This window comes from Populus alba, chromosome 12 (genome assembly GCF_005239225.2).
Source record: "Populus alba chromosome 12, ASM523922v2, whole genome shotgun sequence".
NCBI classification, from domain to species: domain Eukaryota; kingdom Viridiplantae; phylum Streptophyta; class Magnoliopsida; order Malpighiales; family Salicaceae; genus Populus; species Populus alba.
In genome coordinates this window covers 9,195,980-9,210,549 of record NC_133295.1, presented here as the reverse complement: position 1 = coordinate 9,210,549, position 14,570 = coordinate 9,195,980, and the positions used below count along the sequence as shown (strand labels likewise).

The following is a 14,570-nucleotide window of genomic DNA, read 5'->3' as shown; positions in this document are numbered from 1 at the left end:
GTAGTCATAAAATACAATAAAATATAATGACAAAATTGTAAATATTTATAATGTTTTCTTCTTCTTCTTGTTTTTTTTTTTTTTTTTTTTTATATGTGAGGTTGAGGATATAAAGTGTTATTTAAAATCTATACTCCAGGATATAAAATGTAAGTTCATAAATTATAGAAAAAAAGTAAAAACATTATCAAACTATAGAAGAATTTTTGTAATTATCCCATAAATAAAAATGGTTTTATAATTCTTTTTTTACTTCAAGTTACTCTCAAAATAAAAATTCATTATTATTGGAAAAAAAATTATTTTTCTTAACCTGTAATTACCAATACTTACAATATAGGAGAGATAAGCAGAAGAAAAAAGAAGGAAAATCATTTTCCTAGTTCTCTCCTATTTTTCTATAGTTTTTCATTTCTCTCTAATACTATAAATATTAATAATTAGAACTCAAACATCATAAAATTTCTTCAAACTATGTTGTATCCATACCAAATTGAAATTAAGCAAATTATAGTAACAATAAAAATATAATGACAATTCATTGTGTTGCATTGTTAATTCCTTTATATTACATTATGGATGGCATTGTTCATTCTATAATGTGTTTTTTTTTATCATTTATTTTTTTCCAATTATGTCTTTTCAAGTTATATTAGCATGATTTTATGTGTCAAAAATTGTTTGACTTTGCATGCCCTTGTATATTCAAATGGGTTTAGAAATATTTCAGTATTAGATTAAAGATTAATTTTGTAAAACAAAATTTGAGATTGAAGTAAAAAAATAGATTAAAACAGTAAAGACTATAAAAAAGCAGAGCCAAAATGTTGACAAGGTGCAAAACACTTCATTTTCATTCTTAAAGTTTTAGTTAATGGATTAATTGATCCAAGAAGTTTATGGATTTTAAATCTTAATTCTATACTCTCTTTTTTTTTTTTCACAATCTTACTCCTTAATGTTGAGAGATGAGAGAGAAAGTTATAAAAAAATAGAAGGAGAGAGAAAAATGTTGGCTAGATAGATTTCGACCATAGAAAAGACCAATCTTGATGTTTATTATGGACTAAGAAAATTTGATGAATATCCATATTAAACATTTTTTTTTTCTTGTCTTGCTTGGACAATGGATAGGTGGTGTTGGGAAGATGAGATGATAATTGCTGACAATGGATGACAAATGTATGGTTGGAGAACATATCAAACATGTAGATGGTTCAATACAATTATAACATAATTGGCTAACATGTGTTTTGGCTAAGAAACCGACCATGTTTTGGATAAGAGAAAATGACAATTTCACTAACAATAGAATGTCAATGTTTTAGGAGTGGAAGACTCGGTCTTATTCAATTTATCCTAAATTTCAATTGTTAAGTTTGTCTTTAAATTGAATAGTGTGGTGAAGAGAAACATTCAAGAAGTGTTTTAGATTTGTTGTTTCAACTTAGAGGGCCTGAGCAACCTTAAATATGCCTATAAGCTTTTCTCTTTAATTCAATTAGGTCATTTCTTTTATAGTTCAGTCCTCAATCAATAAACTTTAGATTTTCATTATAGTTTATTAATTTCAATTTTTCACATTCACTTTTTAATTACATCAATTTTTTTCATTAAAACTTAACTCATAAATAAATAAGTTCATTACAATCTTGGTATCAGAGACACGATGCTCCCTCATTCACAATAATTGACAAAACTTTAATGTCTTAGCTATTAGAAATAGTGGCCAACATGAAGCAGTAAAAAGATGCGTAACAACAATATCAATAATCACAGTAGAGGGTTTGGAAAAGTTAGTAAAACACCTATAAATTATGCATAGCAAGGTGAACCAAATAGCTAAAATACAACGAAAAAGGCCTTAGGATCCCTCTTGAACATCCCGATCACATCAGTTAACAAGCAAAACAAATATGAAGCTGATCGATAAGATGATCAACATTTAGCTCGGGGTAGTTGAATTAGATTTCCCACATTTTAATGGGAAGACCTAATTGGCTAGGTACATAAGGCTGCTTAATTTTGCAGTTACTACAATGTACCCTCAACACCGATTGTTTATGGTAAGCTTTCATGTGAAAGAAAAGGTGGTGGCATGGTTTTAAAAGTTAGAGGAAACATAAATTCTCACCAGTTTGAATACATTTGTTAAGTGCCTCTAAGTTTGGCTTGATGTTTTAGCCTATAATAACCCTATAAAGGCACTTTTTAATATTTGATAGATTTCTTTAGTTGAAGCATATAAATCCCAGTTTGAATTACTTTTAAACAGGGTTAAGGAACTTTCTAAACTCCATTGCTTAAGTTTTTTCATAAGAGAGCTCAAGAAAGAGATCAAGTTTCGGGTTATAGTGTTAAACCTTTTGAACTTGGAGGCTTTTTCTGGGCTAGTAAGGATACAAGAAGAAAACATTGTTGTAATAAAAAGAGATAGAGACCCAACCCATCACGAGATAGAGGTCCATAAATCATAAATGGATTATGGTACATTATTATTAAAAAAAGCTAAAAAGAAAAGTTGGGGGCTTGGTTTTACATATTATGAATTAGAAGTAGTAGGTTCGTTTAGGGCAATAATCCCTAGCTTGGTATAAGATTAAAATAGAAGAGGGGAAAACAATATTACGAAACTATTATAATAAGACATTACTAATCTAGTGACAACCTATTTTCCTCACCAATTTTATTAGTGAGAAAAACATATAGATCTTAAAGGTGATATATTGACTATAGGGCCTTTAAAAAAGAAAAAAATAATCAAATATAAGTTTCCTAGGAGTTAAATAACTCTTAGATGAGTATGTTTGTCTGAAGTTTTCTATAAGCTAAACTTAAGACTTGAATTCAACTATTTCAGAATAAAACTTGTAGACATTCATAAGATTATCTGCAAAACACATGAGTGACACTTTAAGTTCTTAGTGATGTATTTTAGGCCTATCAATGCTTCTTCAACCTTCTAGATCTTGATGAATGCGTATTTGACATTATCTTATAAAATTTGTTATAACTGTCTTTGATGACATATTAGTCAATAGTAAATCATAATGGATCCCTTAAGCCATCTAAGGATAATATTATAGACTTTATCCTCACATAAATTTCATGCTAGATATCCAAATGCAAGTGTGCTTGTAGAAAAATTAAGTATTTAGCATGTATAGTATCTAAAAATAGGGTAAGGGCTAATCCAAATAGAGTGGAAACCATGGTGAAATGACCTAGACCAAATAATCCCAAGTCTCTAAGGGATATTTTAGGATTGATATATAAGGTTTATAAGACTATATAGGATACTAACAGGATATTTAACCAAGCTTCTTAAAAATAAGGCTTTCAAATGAGATGACTAGTTATAGAGGACCTTTAAGAATCTAAAGATGAAAATTTCTAATACTCAAATATCTTTATATAGTTTATATTATATTTAATGTCTGCCAATTTGTTACATTTATCAAGATAACGTATAATATGATCAAAATAGAACACTCCATATATAAGATAACTTAGCGATCTCAAGTCTAAAGATCACTTACATAACCATCATGTGAGCCTTTCTATAGACATAGGTGATATCTCCATATGGAATTCTCATGTGGGTCAATTCAATGTGCATGCTATCTGACAAGTACTTACATATTAATTCTAAGTATTTTTCATAACTTAGCTTATGAAACTAGCTACTTCCTTTCATAAAAGAAAGAACATAACATGTACTAGTCTCAACAGCTCTAATAAATGTCCATACATGTACTAGTCTCAATAGCTCTAATAAATGTTCATTATTAAAAGAGTAGTGACTAGAAACATTTAAGAACAATACTTTGATGTAATAAAAATCTCATAACTATAACATCTTTACACTAGATTCATTAATCAAACATTAAATTCATAAATTAAATATAAATAAATATTAAAGATAAATAATGTTTTTATTAATAAAATTAAATATGTTTTACATGAATAAAATATTATCACGTGTAATCAATTGATTGACTATATGGTATATAAACTCATAGCCTTAACCATGAGAACTTTGAATTTCAAAGTTAAATGTTAAATTTAATGTTAACTATTTGAGCTCTAAATATTGTTCTTACAAATCCAAACTTATAGCTTCAGATTTGTAATTATGTATTAAAATCTTTATGATCTTTTAATATGCAGAAAACAAATTAAAACTTGTAGAGTAATCAAATAATTTGAATGTAAAAAATAACTTATCAACTCAAGATTAAAGAATTTACACTCATTGAATAATCATTCAATAGATTACAAACACGCATCGGAAAACATGAACTAATAAATATATAGTTTGTGGTTTTTTTGGTAATGAAAATTGCAAGCCTACTAGATTATAATAGACACTACAAGCTATCGCCTATAAATTTTCAGCCTATAACCCATTTGTCTACATTTATATGCATATTGATTATCGCCAACAAAATTACAGGTTTACTAATATATAGATTTTGAAGATCCCAAGAACTTGATTGAATTGCGTAGAGTAGCAATTATTGTTGTTGATTTGTTCAATTATTTTGTATTCTTCCTTCATCATTGGTTTATTTAGTTAAAGTCATATATAAGCGCTTACTAACTTTCTCCATTATTTTTTACTTTAAGGATGCACGATTGAAATTGTTTCACCATTATCTCATGTGTTTTAGTCAAAAAAATTTACTGATCAAGTATTTTTCATAATTTGTAATATTTTTAGATTTAACTTTATTTTAATATGAAAACGCGTATTAAATCTAGCATGATATTTAATTTTTTTTTTCAACTTAAATTATTTCGTTGACTAATTTATTGTGTAACAAATTGATTACACTTTTTTTTTTTTTAGCTATGCATGAATCAAGGTACCCCTTTAACTGTATATTATAACGTGTTTGCACTATTTCCTCCATTAAGATGTTTGTGAACAAATGATTCATCGATTTCAGTAACTTCGACTAAAGTTGACATGAAAGTTCTTCAAAGATAAGCGTGAATTGCTATCAAGCATATTCTAATAATACATAGATAGATTGTCCACACAGTTGTTGTGAAAGTGGACGACCCTCAATATTGATGAGTGATGTTCATTTCTTGTGATGAAAGAGTCGTTGAATATGCTGCTTCTTGATGTGATGGGAATTGCTCCATGATACATCGTCCTCCACGCAACTACTACTCTACAAAAGCTTTTCTATTTCTTATTCTCAGATAAAGATGCTCAGATTTCTCCAAATTTACCAATTTTTTTTAGACAGCTTGCCTTTTTTCCTAGCTCCAATCATGGGCCAATCTGAAATGTCATTTCTTTTCTGACTAAGAGACAGGACAATCCATGAGATAAGGGCAACAAGTAGCTAGAAGAAGCTAGTTTGACTAGCTTCATCCACATCCACAACCGCTGTAAGATGTTCAGTTCGAAGGGCAAAAGTTTAAGACTGGCCTGATTGATCGACTGCATAAACTCGTAAGATAAACAAGTTGAAAAAAAGCTTGTTGCAGCAGCTGAAGCATGTATCTTCTAGTAGTTATTAAGATTTAATTTGTTTTTCCGAATCCTTTCTGTGTATGTCTTCTACGAAAATTAGAAAATTGGATGGCTGCAAGATCTTTATCCCAGTGAGAATCAAGATCATTGCTGGCTTTTCAATAAAGCAAAATTTGTTGCTTAGCATACAATCTTTGTAACAGGGAATCATAACACAACTCAACATAAACGGGTTTGGGAACGGACAAACTGAGAAAGGGAGACAAGCCATATTCGTTACTCCCTTACCTCTCTCTCGTCTTATTATCTAACTTTGAAAAAAAAAAAAAAAACCCAGCAACCTCCCGGATGTTTTTTTCACAACAGAGTATTCTGAGAAAAAACACCTTCAATACATGGGAACGTAACCACAACAGATTTGATAGTGTTAAAGATAGTCGAAGAGTTGCTTAATCAATGAGCTAAACGTAGCAATCAAGGAGCAGTATCCTCAAGACTATTTCGAATACAAGAAATGCATTACCTTCCCAAACAAACTGCAAGGGAAATTCATTTACAATCGGTTCGGAAAAGCTCCGTCTAACTCAAACAAAGAGTACCCCAGCAAAAACAAGATTACAGGAGGGGCAAAGGCCATCATTTCCAACTACAACCAGAACCCAACACCGCATTTGGATTGGGATTATTGCTTAATGATTAACAAGCCGTAAACAAGAAGAAAGACACAGAAACCATGTTATATACCAAGTGCAACTTAGTATGACCAGCACCAAAAGGCATGATCTTCGAAACTTGCTTGCGGGTAAGAGTAATCACCATCTTCAAGCTTTGGAAAGACGTACGGAGGCAAAAGACTCTTGCTCAAGTTATCTTCTTCATCTTGTGATAAATCCGATTGGTCGGGCTCGAAGACATGTGAAGAATCACCTGCCTCTAAGAGTGAGGAATGTACCCCATCCGCAAAATGTGGGCTGTCTGAATCAAACATATCACTTTTGGCTGAGCTAATATCTTCCTGCTGGCAGGCCACGGTTGAAGTTTTCGACACTTCACCCTCTGAAGCTGAATCGGCTATTGCCTTTTTGGGTGGCTCTTGAGATAATGCATCTTTATCAGACAATTCTGAGCTTCCCAGCTCTTTCTCTTTAAGGAGCAACTCGGTGAGAAGATTAACCTGAAAACAATTATACCATAGTACAATCTTATTTCACATCAATGCTAAACGAGTATAGCAGCAAGGTTGTTGAATTCTCTTACAAAAGGACAGTGTTTATTTACCTCAGCTTTTAGTTTCTCCTTCTCCTTGAAGAGGCTGTCGTAGTCAGCCTTAAGGCCATTGTAGCTAGATTGCAGAACCTCATAATCTTTTTCAAGCTGTTTCGTCTTCCATCTTGCCCGGCGGTTTTGAAACCATATGGCAACCTGCCGAGGCTGCAAGCCAAGATCCTTCGCCAGCTGGATTTTCCTTTCGGGTTCAAGCTTGTTCTCAACCTCAAAACTTCTTTCAAGAAACTGAACTTGATCAACAGTAAGTCTCCTCTTCTTTTCAGGTTGATGAAAATATTCATCCAAATCATCGTCGCCGTTGTCTTCGTGATCATATGGGCGGAAAAACGGTCTAGTTGATCCATTTGCTTGGTGAACATCTGCAAAACTCATCATGGATCTTGAACCTATATTATTGACACACCACAAGTCAAAGGCCATGTTTCAATCAATCACAAGAGCTACATGCAGAAATCAGCAATCATTTTGGTTCAATTGATTTCCATCTTGAATTCTTAAAAAAATAAGAAATTATCAAGAATTCAAGAAAAAGCGGAAAAAACAAAATACTATAGCCGAATAAGAAGGCATCCATTGAGCAAACGTTTAATAAAAGATAGGATATTTACTGCAATCATATATAAAAATCTTATAGGAGATAAATTAGAGAAATCTAATTTGATATTATGAGCATCAACGAGTTAAAATAATAATCATAAAAAAAAAATCCTCCCTACTCATCAAAAGATAAAAGAAAAACAAATCACCAAATTAAAAAGCAAAGAGAGGATGATATAGAGGTAATTGAGGTTCAAAAGACCTGAATTTTTTATTTATCCATGAAATCATAAGTTTGAAACACCAGGAATTAACAGAATTAAAAAGAAAAGAAACAAGGAACCGTTTTTTTAATACAGAAAGTAAAGCAAATAGATAATTAGAAAGAATACCAAGAAAAGAAGGAGAAGAGCCAGAGAGGAAAAAAGCTTCAAGAGGTTGAGAAGCAGCACAAGGGCCTCTTTGGCTTTGAACTAAAACAGAAAAATTGGGATTAGCACCACCACCACCACAAGCCGCCATGATTTTTCTAAAAACTTTCCTGCTGATACAGGTTTAATCAAGCTGCCATCGCAGCTATATTATATAAAGTATCTGGTCAAACACTGAAAGAACCAGATTCCAGGACTGAATGATCTCTATTTAACGTTTTTATCTTAATTAATCAGTCTTAAGATTTGTGGCGAAAGAAACTGGTGATGATGATTTCTGTGATGTGGGAAGTGTGGGAGCACCGGGAGCAGCTCACACCCATCACTCAGAAGAAGGAAAGTTTGGTTTCAGAGGGAGAAAGAAAGAGGAGAGGTTTGAATTGTTTTTCCAGTAGGAGAGGTGCTGACAGAGAGGGAAGCAGGAGAAGGGACACAATCAGATGTTTCACTGTTTTTTTCTCTTCTAATCTTCTTTTGAAGATAGAGGAGGGTTGCGAGACAGAGGAGACGGAGTAGAGAAATGGAATCTGAAAGAGAGACTCTTCTTTCTCTGCGGGGTTTGATGGGATTATAAGAGCCCAGAGACAGACATTGTGCGCTTTTCTACTGACATGTTTACCCCTCCCATCACTAAATCTTGTTAACCTTGCACGCTGGAAATAATTTTATTTTGGAAGGTAATTTAAATGAAAAAAATTAATTAAAAATTATATTTTAATATTTATTTATGCTATGAAAAATAAATTAAAAAATAATTTATTATATTTTTTTTTTAAAAAAAATGCAGATCAAAACTAATAAATAAAAAAAATTAAAAGAGAATAAAATAATTTTTTTTTATAATTTCAAATAAAAAATAACAAATAAATAAATAAAAATCAAATCTGATAAATTAAAAAATAATAATAATAATAAAATAAAAATTAAAGTTGTGAAAATCATAATAATTATAAGAAAGTATTTTTTTTTGTCTAAAATAAAAAAATGTTTTTAAAAAATTAAGCTAATTTTTTTTAAATAAAAAATATTTTGTATTAATTAATTGTTTTAATCGTAAACAAGCACGACATGACAACGAGGGACATGGAACATTGTTAGATGGGGACATGGAAGAGAATTGTGATCGTAGATGACAACGAGGCAGAAGAAGGCAAAGGGTAAAAACCATACAAATAAAAGTCACTTTCTAATTGGCGGTGGCAAGCTTGACATTTTATACTTCGAATAAAACCAAAAATTACATATTAGCAATTAATACAATAAAACATTTGGGAAACTTGAAGGTGTTCACTATATGGCACCTCTCATTCTTTCTTTCTTTCTTTCTTTCTTTTCTTATTTATTTAAATTATTTTATTTTATTTTTTAATATTTAATTAATTTCAAATTAACCTTCATAATTTATAATATTATATTATCACAATCTCATACAATAAAGTATATATAATTTATTTTGGTTACTTTTGAATTGATTTTCATAATTATTTTTGTTTGTTTTTTTCACAAGATTACGTTATACTTAAATAAACGTGTTGATATTTGATTTATACTTTAAATATTTATTTTATTATTGTATAATTAAGTAAAAAATATTAAAATAAAAAAGTTTTATCAAAACCCAATAGAAGTCCATGACACGAGTTTGACTAGTTAAACTATGAGTTCAGATCGATTCAATATATCATTATCTCAATATCTCCAAACACAACTTATTATTTAAACTGAATTTAAAATAATAAGTTGTATTTGGTGGTTTTAAAGATTAACCTGTTAGATTGAATTTAATAATAATATCAATTAATTTCTTATATTTTTAAATACTTTTTTATAATAAAAAAAAAATCAATCTAACTCGTATTGTAGCGTGCAAGCTATAAACTGGTCTATAATATAAATCTCTTGCTTACAAACATATTTTTAAAGAAATGTCTTCTAAACTTTGTAAAACATAACCATATTTATATATACTTCGGCTTGCAAACTGACCCTTTTTGCTGTAAAGATTTGTTGTTATATGCGACATCATTTAACACGCAAACGTAAATTATTAATTAATATACAACAAAAGACTTTAAATTATATAGTTATATTAATTGGATAGTGGCCTGCATTTCTATATACGATGGGCTGGTCTAAATTTTTTCTATTATTTAAAAACAAAAGATGTTAATAGTGTTTTCAAGAAAAAAAAATAGAGATCCAACTAATTAATTTGATTGGGTTTAATAAGCATGTATAATTTTAAATAATATAAATAAAAAAATACAAAGATAATAAATAAATTCACAAAAAAAAACTCGAACTCATTCAAGTTAATATGCTAAATTAATCAAGATTCATCTATAATACCAAGGTAACCTTATTAAAAAAAAAATTAATTAAAACAATGAAATTCAATTATCAAAAAAGATAATTTAATGTTGAAAGGCATAGCTAAAAAAAATAATGAAAAAAAAACAAAGAAAAAAAACTTCAATTCGACTTAGATTAACCCATTAACCCGACGGATATAGAATTGAAATAACCCTGTAAATAGAAAAAAAAATGAATACCAATTCATAATAAATTAAACTTTGAAGGATGAGATTGGTAAAACAAATCAAATTTAAAAAAGAACATAAAAGAAGATTGAAGCTAACTCGTGTTAATATCCAAAACTTATAATCGTTGTCTTTAGCTCATGACTAATGTCGTAGAAGAAAAACTAAAAAAATTAACAATAAAAAAAATACTAAGAGATGAAATTAGAAAAAAAAAAGTAATTAAAAAAAAATTTAAAACAAAAAAAATTGTAATAAAAAAAATGGAGATCAAATTTATCATAAAAATAAATTGAAATCAAATTCTAAGGGATATAATTAAAAACAAAATTCATTTAGAAAAAAAGATAAAAAAGAAATAAATAGAAATTAAAAAATAAAGATGAAAATAAATTGATATAAAAACTAAATAAAATCAAATGATGAAAGGCTAAATTATAGAAAAATTTTTTAATAAAAATAAGAAAAATAGTAATTAAATGAATAATAACCAAATTGAATATATATATAAAAGACACTTTTGTGTTTGCCAAAGAGAAGAGAGAGAAAAGAGGGAGTAGAAGAAAAAAAAAATTCACTATAATCACATCATTAGTCTGTTATAGGCATGCACTCATCTACCATGAAAATCTTAGTGTGCCGCTCCCAATGCCATTGTAAAAAGAGGTGTAGAGGTGTTTACGGAGCTGAAAGCATTTCTCAAAAAAGTGTGGGCTCCTTCTTCTCTTTTTTGTGTGTATCAACGCACCAACAATTTTTTTTTTTTTTCATTTATTATTAAAGACTAGATTGCCTACTCTACTTTATTATAACAAAAAAAATATTGATGAAAAGACTAAAAAAGCTCCTTAATGTATGTTAGGTTTTTGCTTTTAAGAATTAATTTTGTTATTTTACTGTACTTTTTAAATAGGATAATCCAAAAATATCCTTGTCAATATGTTAATCAAATTGTTATTTTTAAGGGTATTTGAGATATTTATATTTATGAAAATAATAGATTAAAATATAATAATGACAAATAAGAAAACGTGAGAAAAATTATTTTTCTCATGGAAGCAAGTTTTTTGGGTTTTGCTGTGGAGGGCAAAACATTCATTTATATTTGGTGAATCCACAGTAAAATAAGTGTTTTGTAGAGAAACATTGATCTTGTTTAGTATTTTTATGGATAAATGGCTTTGATAGATTAAAATTTAAAACTTATACATTTAATTGTTAATGTCCAAAAAATCCAACATTTAATACACACTGAACCAATAAAAATTCTAAGATACCTCAAATTCAAACCTTCTAATATATATAATAAAATATATAATTTTATGTAGGGAAAATTACATTTATCATTTAGATTAATTTTTCATTTACCTATTATATTTTCTGAATTAACATAAATTCTCATATTTGATAAAAAGATGCTAAAGAAATCATTCCACCCATCCATTGCCGCAAATCCCTGTTCCGCAAGGACTTTAATGTTGTCTCCACCTACAACATTTATGGTGACTGAACCATACCATGAGTCTTTTTTTTAAAACACAGTGTAAATAATGTTTTTTTAATTTTATTTTTAAATTATTTTTAATGTGTTAATTTTTAAAAATAAAAAGATATTTATTTTAATATATTTTTTAAAAATATTTTAAATAACAAACCATTACTATAATTACAAATAATATCGAGACAAAGAAGAACAAGTGGGGAGTCCAGCCAGCAGGAGGAATTATGGGTCGCGATTGCTGTCATTGTAATAGAAGTAATAAAAAATGTATCAAGCTATAAAATACTTCTCATAAAAGATTTGGTCCTCCACTCAAGTGGATCATCCTTGTCGCCTCCATTTTAATTTCACAGTTTCTTTTACTTTTTGTGTACAGAGTTGGCGTTGACCTATCACCGGCGAATTTGGACCGATCCTCTAAAAGAGTTTGTGGGTCGACTTGGTTTCAGATAAAACAATCTCCATGTTTTGTTTTTTGGATGCTTTAAGGGATAGACTTGTGGTTTTGGAGCAGGATCCGAGGCCAATTCTTATTTCTTTTAGAATTTATTAGCTATTTGAATTCTAATTTGCTGCTTGAATATTTTTTTTTAATATAAAAAAATTATATAATAAGAATTATATATATATATATATATATATAAATCTTAATTATAAATTTTTAAAACTTGTGCATGCATGCAATTAAAAAAACAATTAAGAATTAGTTGTGCAACTAAAATAAAATATAAAGAGATTTCTAACCAACTAAAGTTAATTAGTATGTAATCCAAGTTAAGAACTCAGTCAAATTTAACCTTTTTTATATATTTTTTAACTATATAATAATAAAAAACTCTTACAAATTGAGAAAACAATTACATGTTAAGGGTTTTGCTGAGATTGTGAGAGCCCTATAAAATATCATACCAAAACAAATTTATGCTGTCAAATTAAAAATCAATAAAATATTAAAAGATAAAAATTAAAAAATTCAAATAAAAAAAATCAATAAAGATCCAATTATGAAGGATCAAATAAAAAAACCCAATAAAAAAAATGAAAATAAGACCCAAGCACACAGGGTCCAAAGCAGTCTACTCGTTTGGGCCTGTATATTTTGTGTTTGCTATGGGGCCGATGACTCGTATTCTGCTACTAATTTTTGACAAAAAATAGCAGGCAATGCGTTGCTTACTTTATCCAAATTCTTGCGACCTTTGATAACCAGAAAGTTAGAGCATGAGTGTTTTACACCCAAACAATCTATTTCAAGTGTTTTTTTTGCAAAGTTTTTTAAAAACCCCAAAACAAAATAAAAATAAGGGATATTAATTAAAAAACAAATTTAAAATTATTTAAAAAAAATGAAAAAGCCATTAATATAAAAAATAAAAAATCTTGAAAAAACAATGAGGTTAAGTGCTGCTGCTAGGCTTAGCGTGTGACTCTATCAAGAAAAGGCCTGTGTGTATGTTTTAGCTTTTTTTTACAGTTAATGGGGCGGATGACATGTCGTCCACCCCAGTTGCTTGGAGCAACAAAAATAATGATGCGTTATTTGAAAAATCCAAGAATCTAGCCGCAGGTGTGGCTAGAAAAACAATATTCTTTTTTTTTTAACCTAAAAAAACTCATTTTCAACCAATTCTTGACCCAAAAACCTAGGAAATACCTTAGGAACCCTTATAAACCAATTTTATACCTTTCAAAAGACGGAAGAAAAGGCACAAAACCCAAAATCAACCCGAAACAAAAAATCTTCCCGAGTTCAGATTTGTTTTTTTTAGGTCTTTTAAGGTAAAAAAAAAAACACCTAATCTTAACCAAGATTGATCAATTCCGTTCCGTTTCCGTCCGAAATGGCCCGAAACATTCCATACCAATTAAAAAAAAGAAACAAATTTCAATTTTCATTTTAAATCTCGGTCCGTTCCGGATTTTTCGGGCTAAATTCCACCGAAACGTTCCGGTTTCATTCCACATGTTCCGTTCCGCTCTTGATAAAGCCAATGAATCAAATTGAACCCTTGCTCAATTTAATTAATTAAACCACCCAATTATAAAAAGCTCCTTTTCATTACTATTTTCAATAGCAATGATATTAATAATAATATTAAAATTTTATTATATACATTTTCATTAACAATGATATTAATTTTTTAAAATTAGATTTATCACTTAATATATATGGTTTATATTCATTGTTGTTTTTTTTTTCATGTCTCTATAATTTATTGGAATTTAAGCAAAACAAGGGATGCTTTAGATTCTATTAGCCACTTGATAACATTGACCTAACTTTATATTTAAATATTTTTGTTAAAGTATTTTACTTTCATAAATATTTGATATTTTGTTAGTTTGAAATTACTTTAAGTATAAAGATCTATTTAATTCTTGACTATTTAGAAATATTTTAAATTTTAAAATTATATTTGTTTGGCATTGTGTTTGTTTGCATAGTTTATAATTAATTTATTTTGAATTTGAATTATGTTTGATTGAATATATATATATATGAACAGTACAACCCCGAAAACGACACGCCGAAACACTCCGAAACTAAAACATTCCATTCCAATTGAAAAAAACGAAAACACCTACGAAACGGAATTGACAATCTTGATCTTAACAACCCCTTATCATATGGAATCTTTTGGTGTTCAAAATATTTCCCAATGACAACTTTCTATTTCTGCTAATCTAGAATCTGACGACCTCCTCTTCCCTAATCCACTAAAAAAAGAAAACTAAAAAAAGAAGAAGAAAAAACCTAGGAATACTTTAGAAAACCGTTATTA

General features: G+C 28.9%; 1 protein-coding gene across 1 annotated transcript; it reads right to left on the bottom strand.

Moving 5' to 3' along the window:
- Positions 1-5,988: 5,988 nt before the first annotated feature.
- On the bottom strand, positions 5,989-8,305 carry LOC118049497 (uncharacterized). The gene is made up of 3 exons (XM_035059495.2): positions 7,708-8,305; positions 6,770-7,164; positions 5,989-6,665 (listed from the first exon to the last, which is right to left on the bottom strand). The coding sequence occupies exons 1-3, from the start codon at positions 7,835-7,837 to the stop codon at positions 6,246-6,248; spliced, it is 945 nt and encodes a 314-aa protein (XP_034915386.1). The 5' UTR covers positions 7,838-8,305; the 3' UTR covers positions 5,989-6,245.
- Between the last annotated feature and the right edge of the window lie 6,265 nt (positions 8,306-14,570).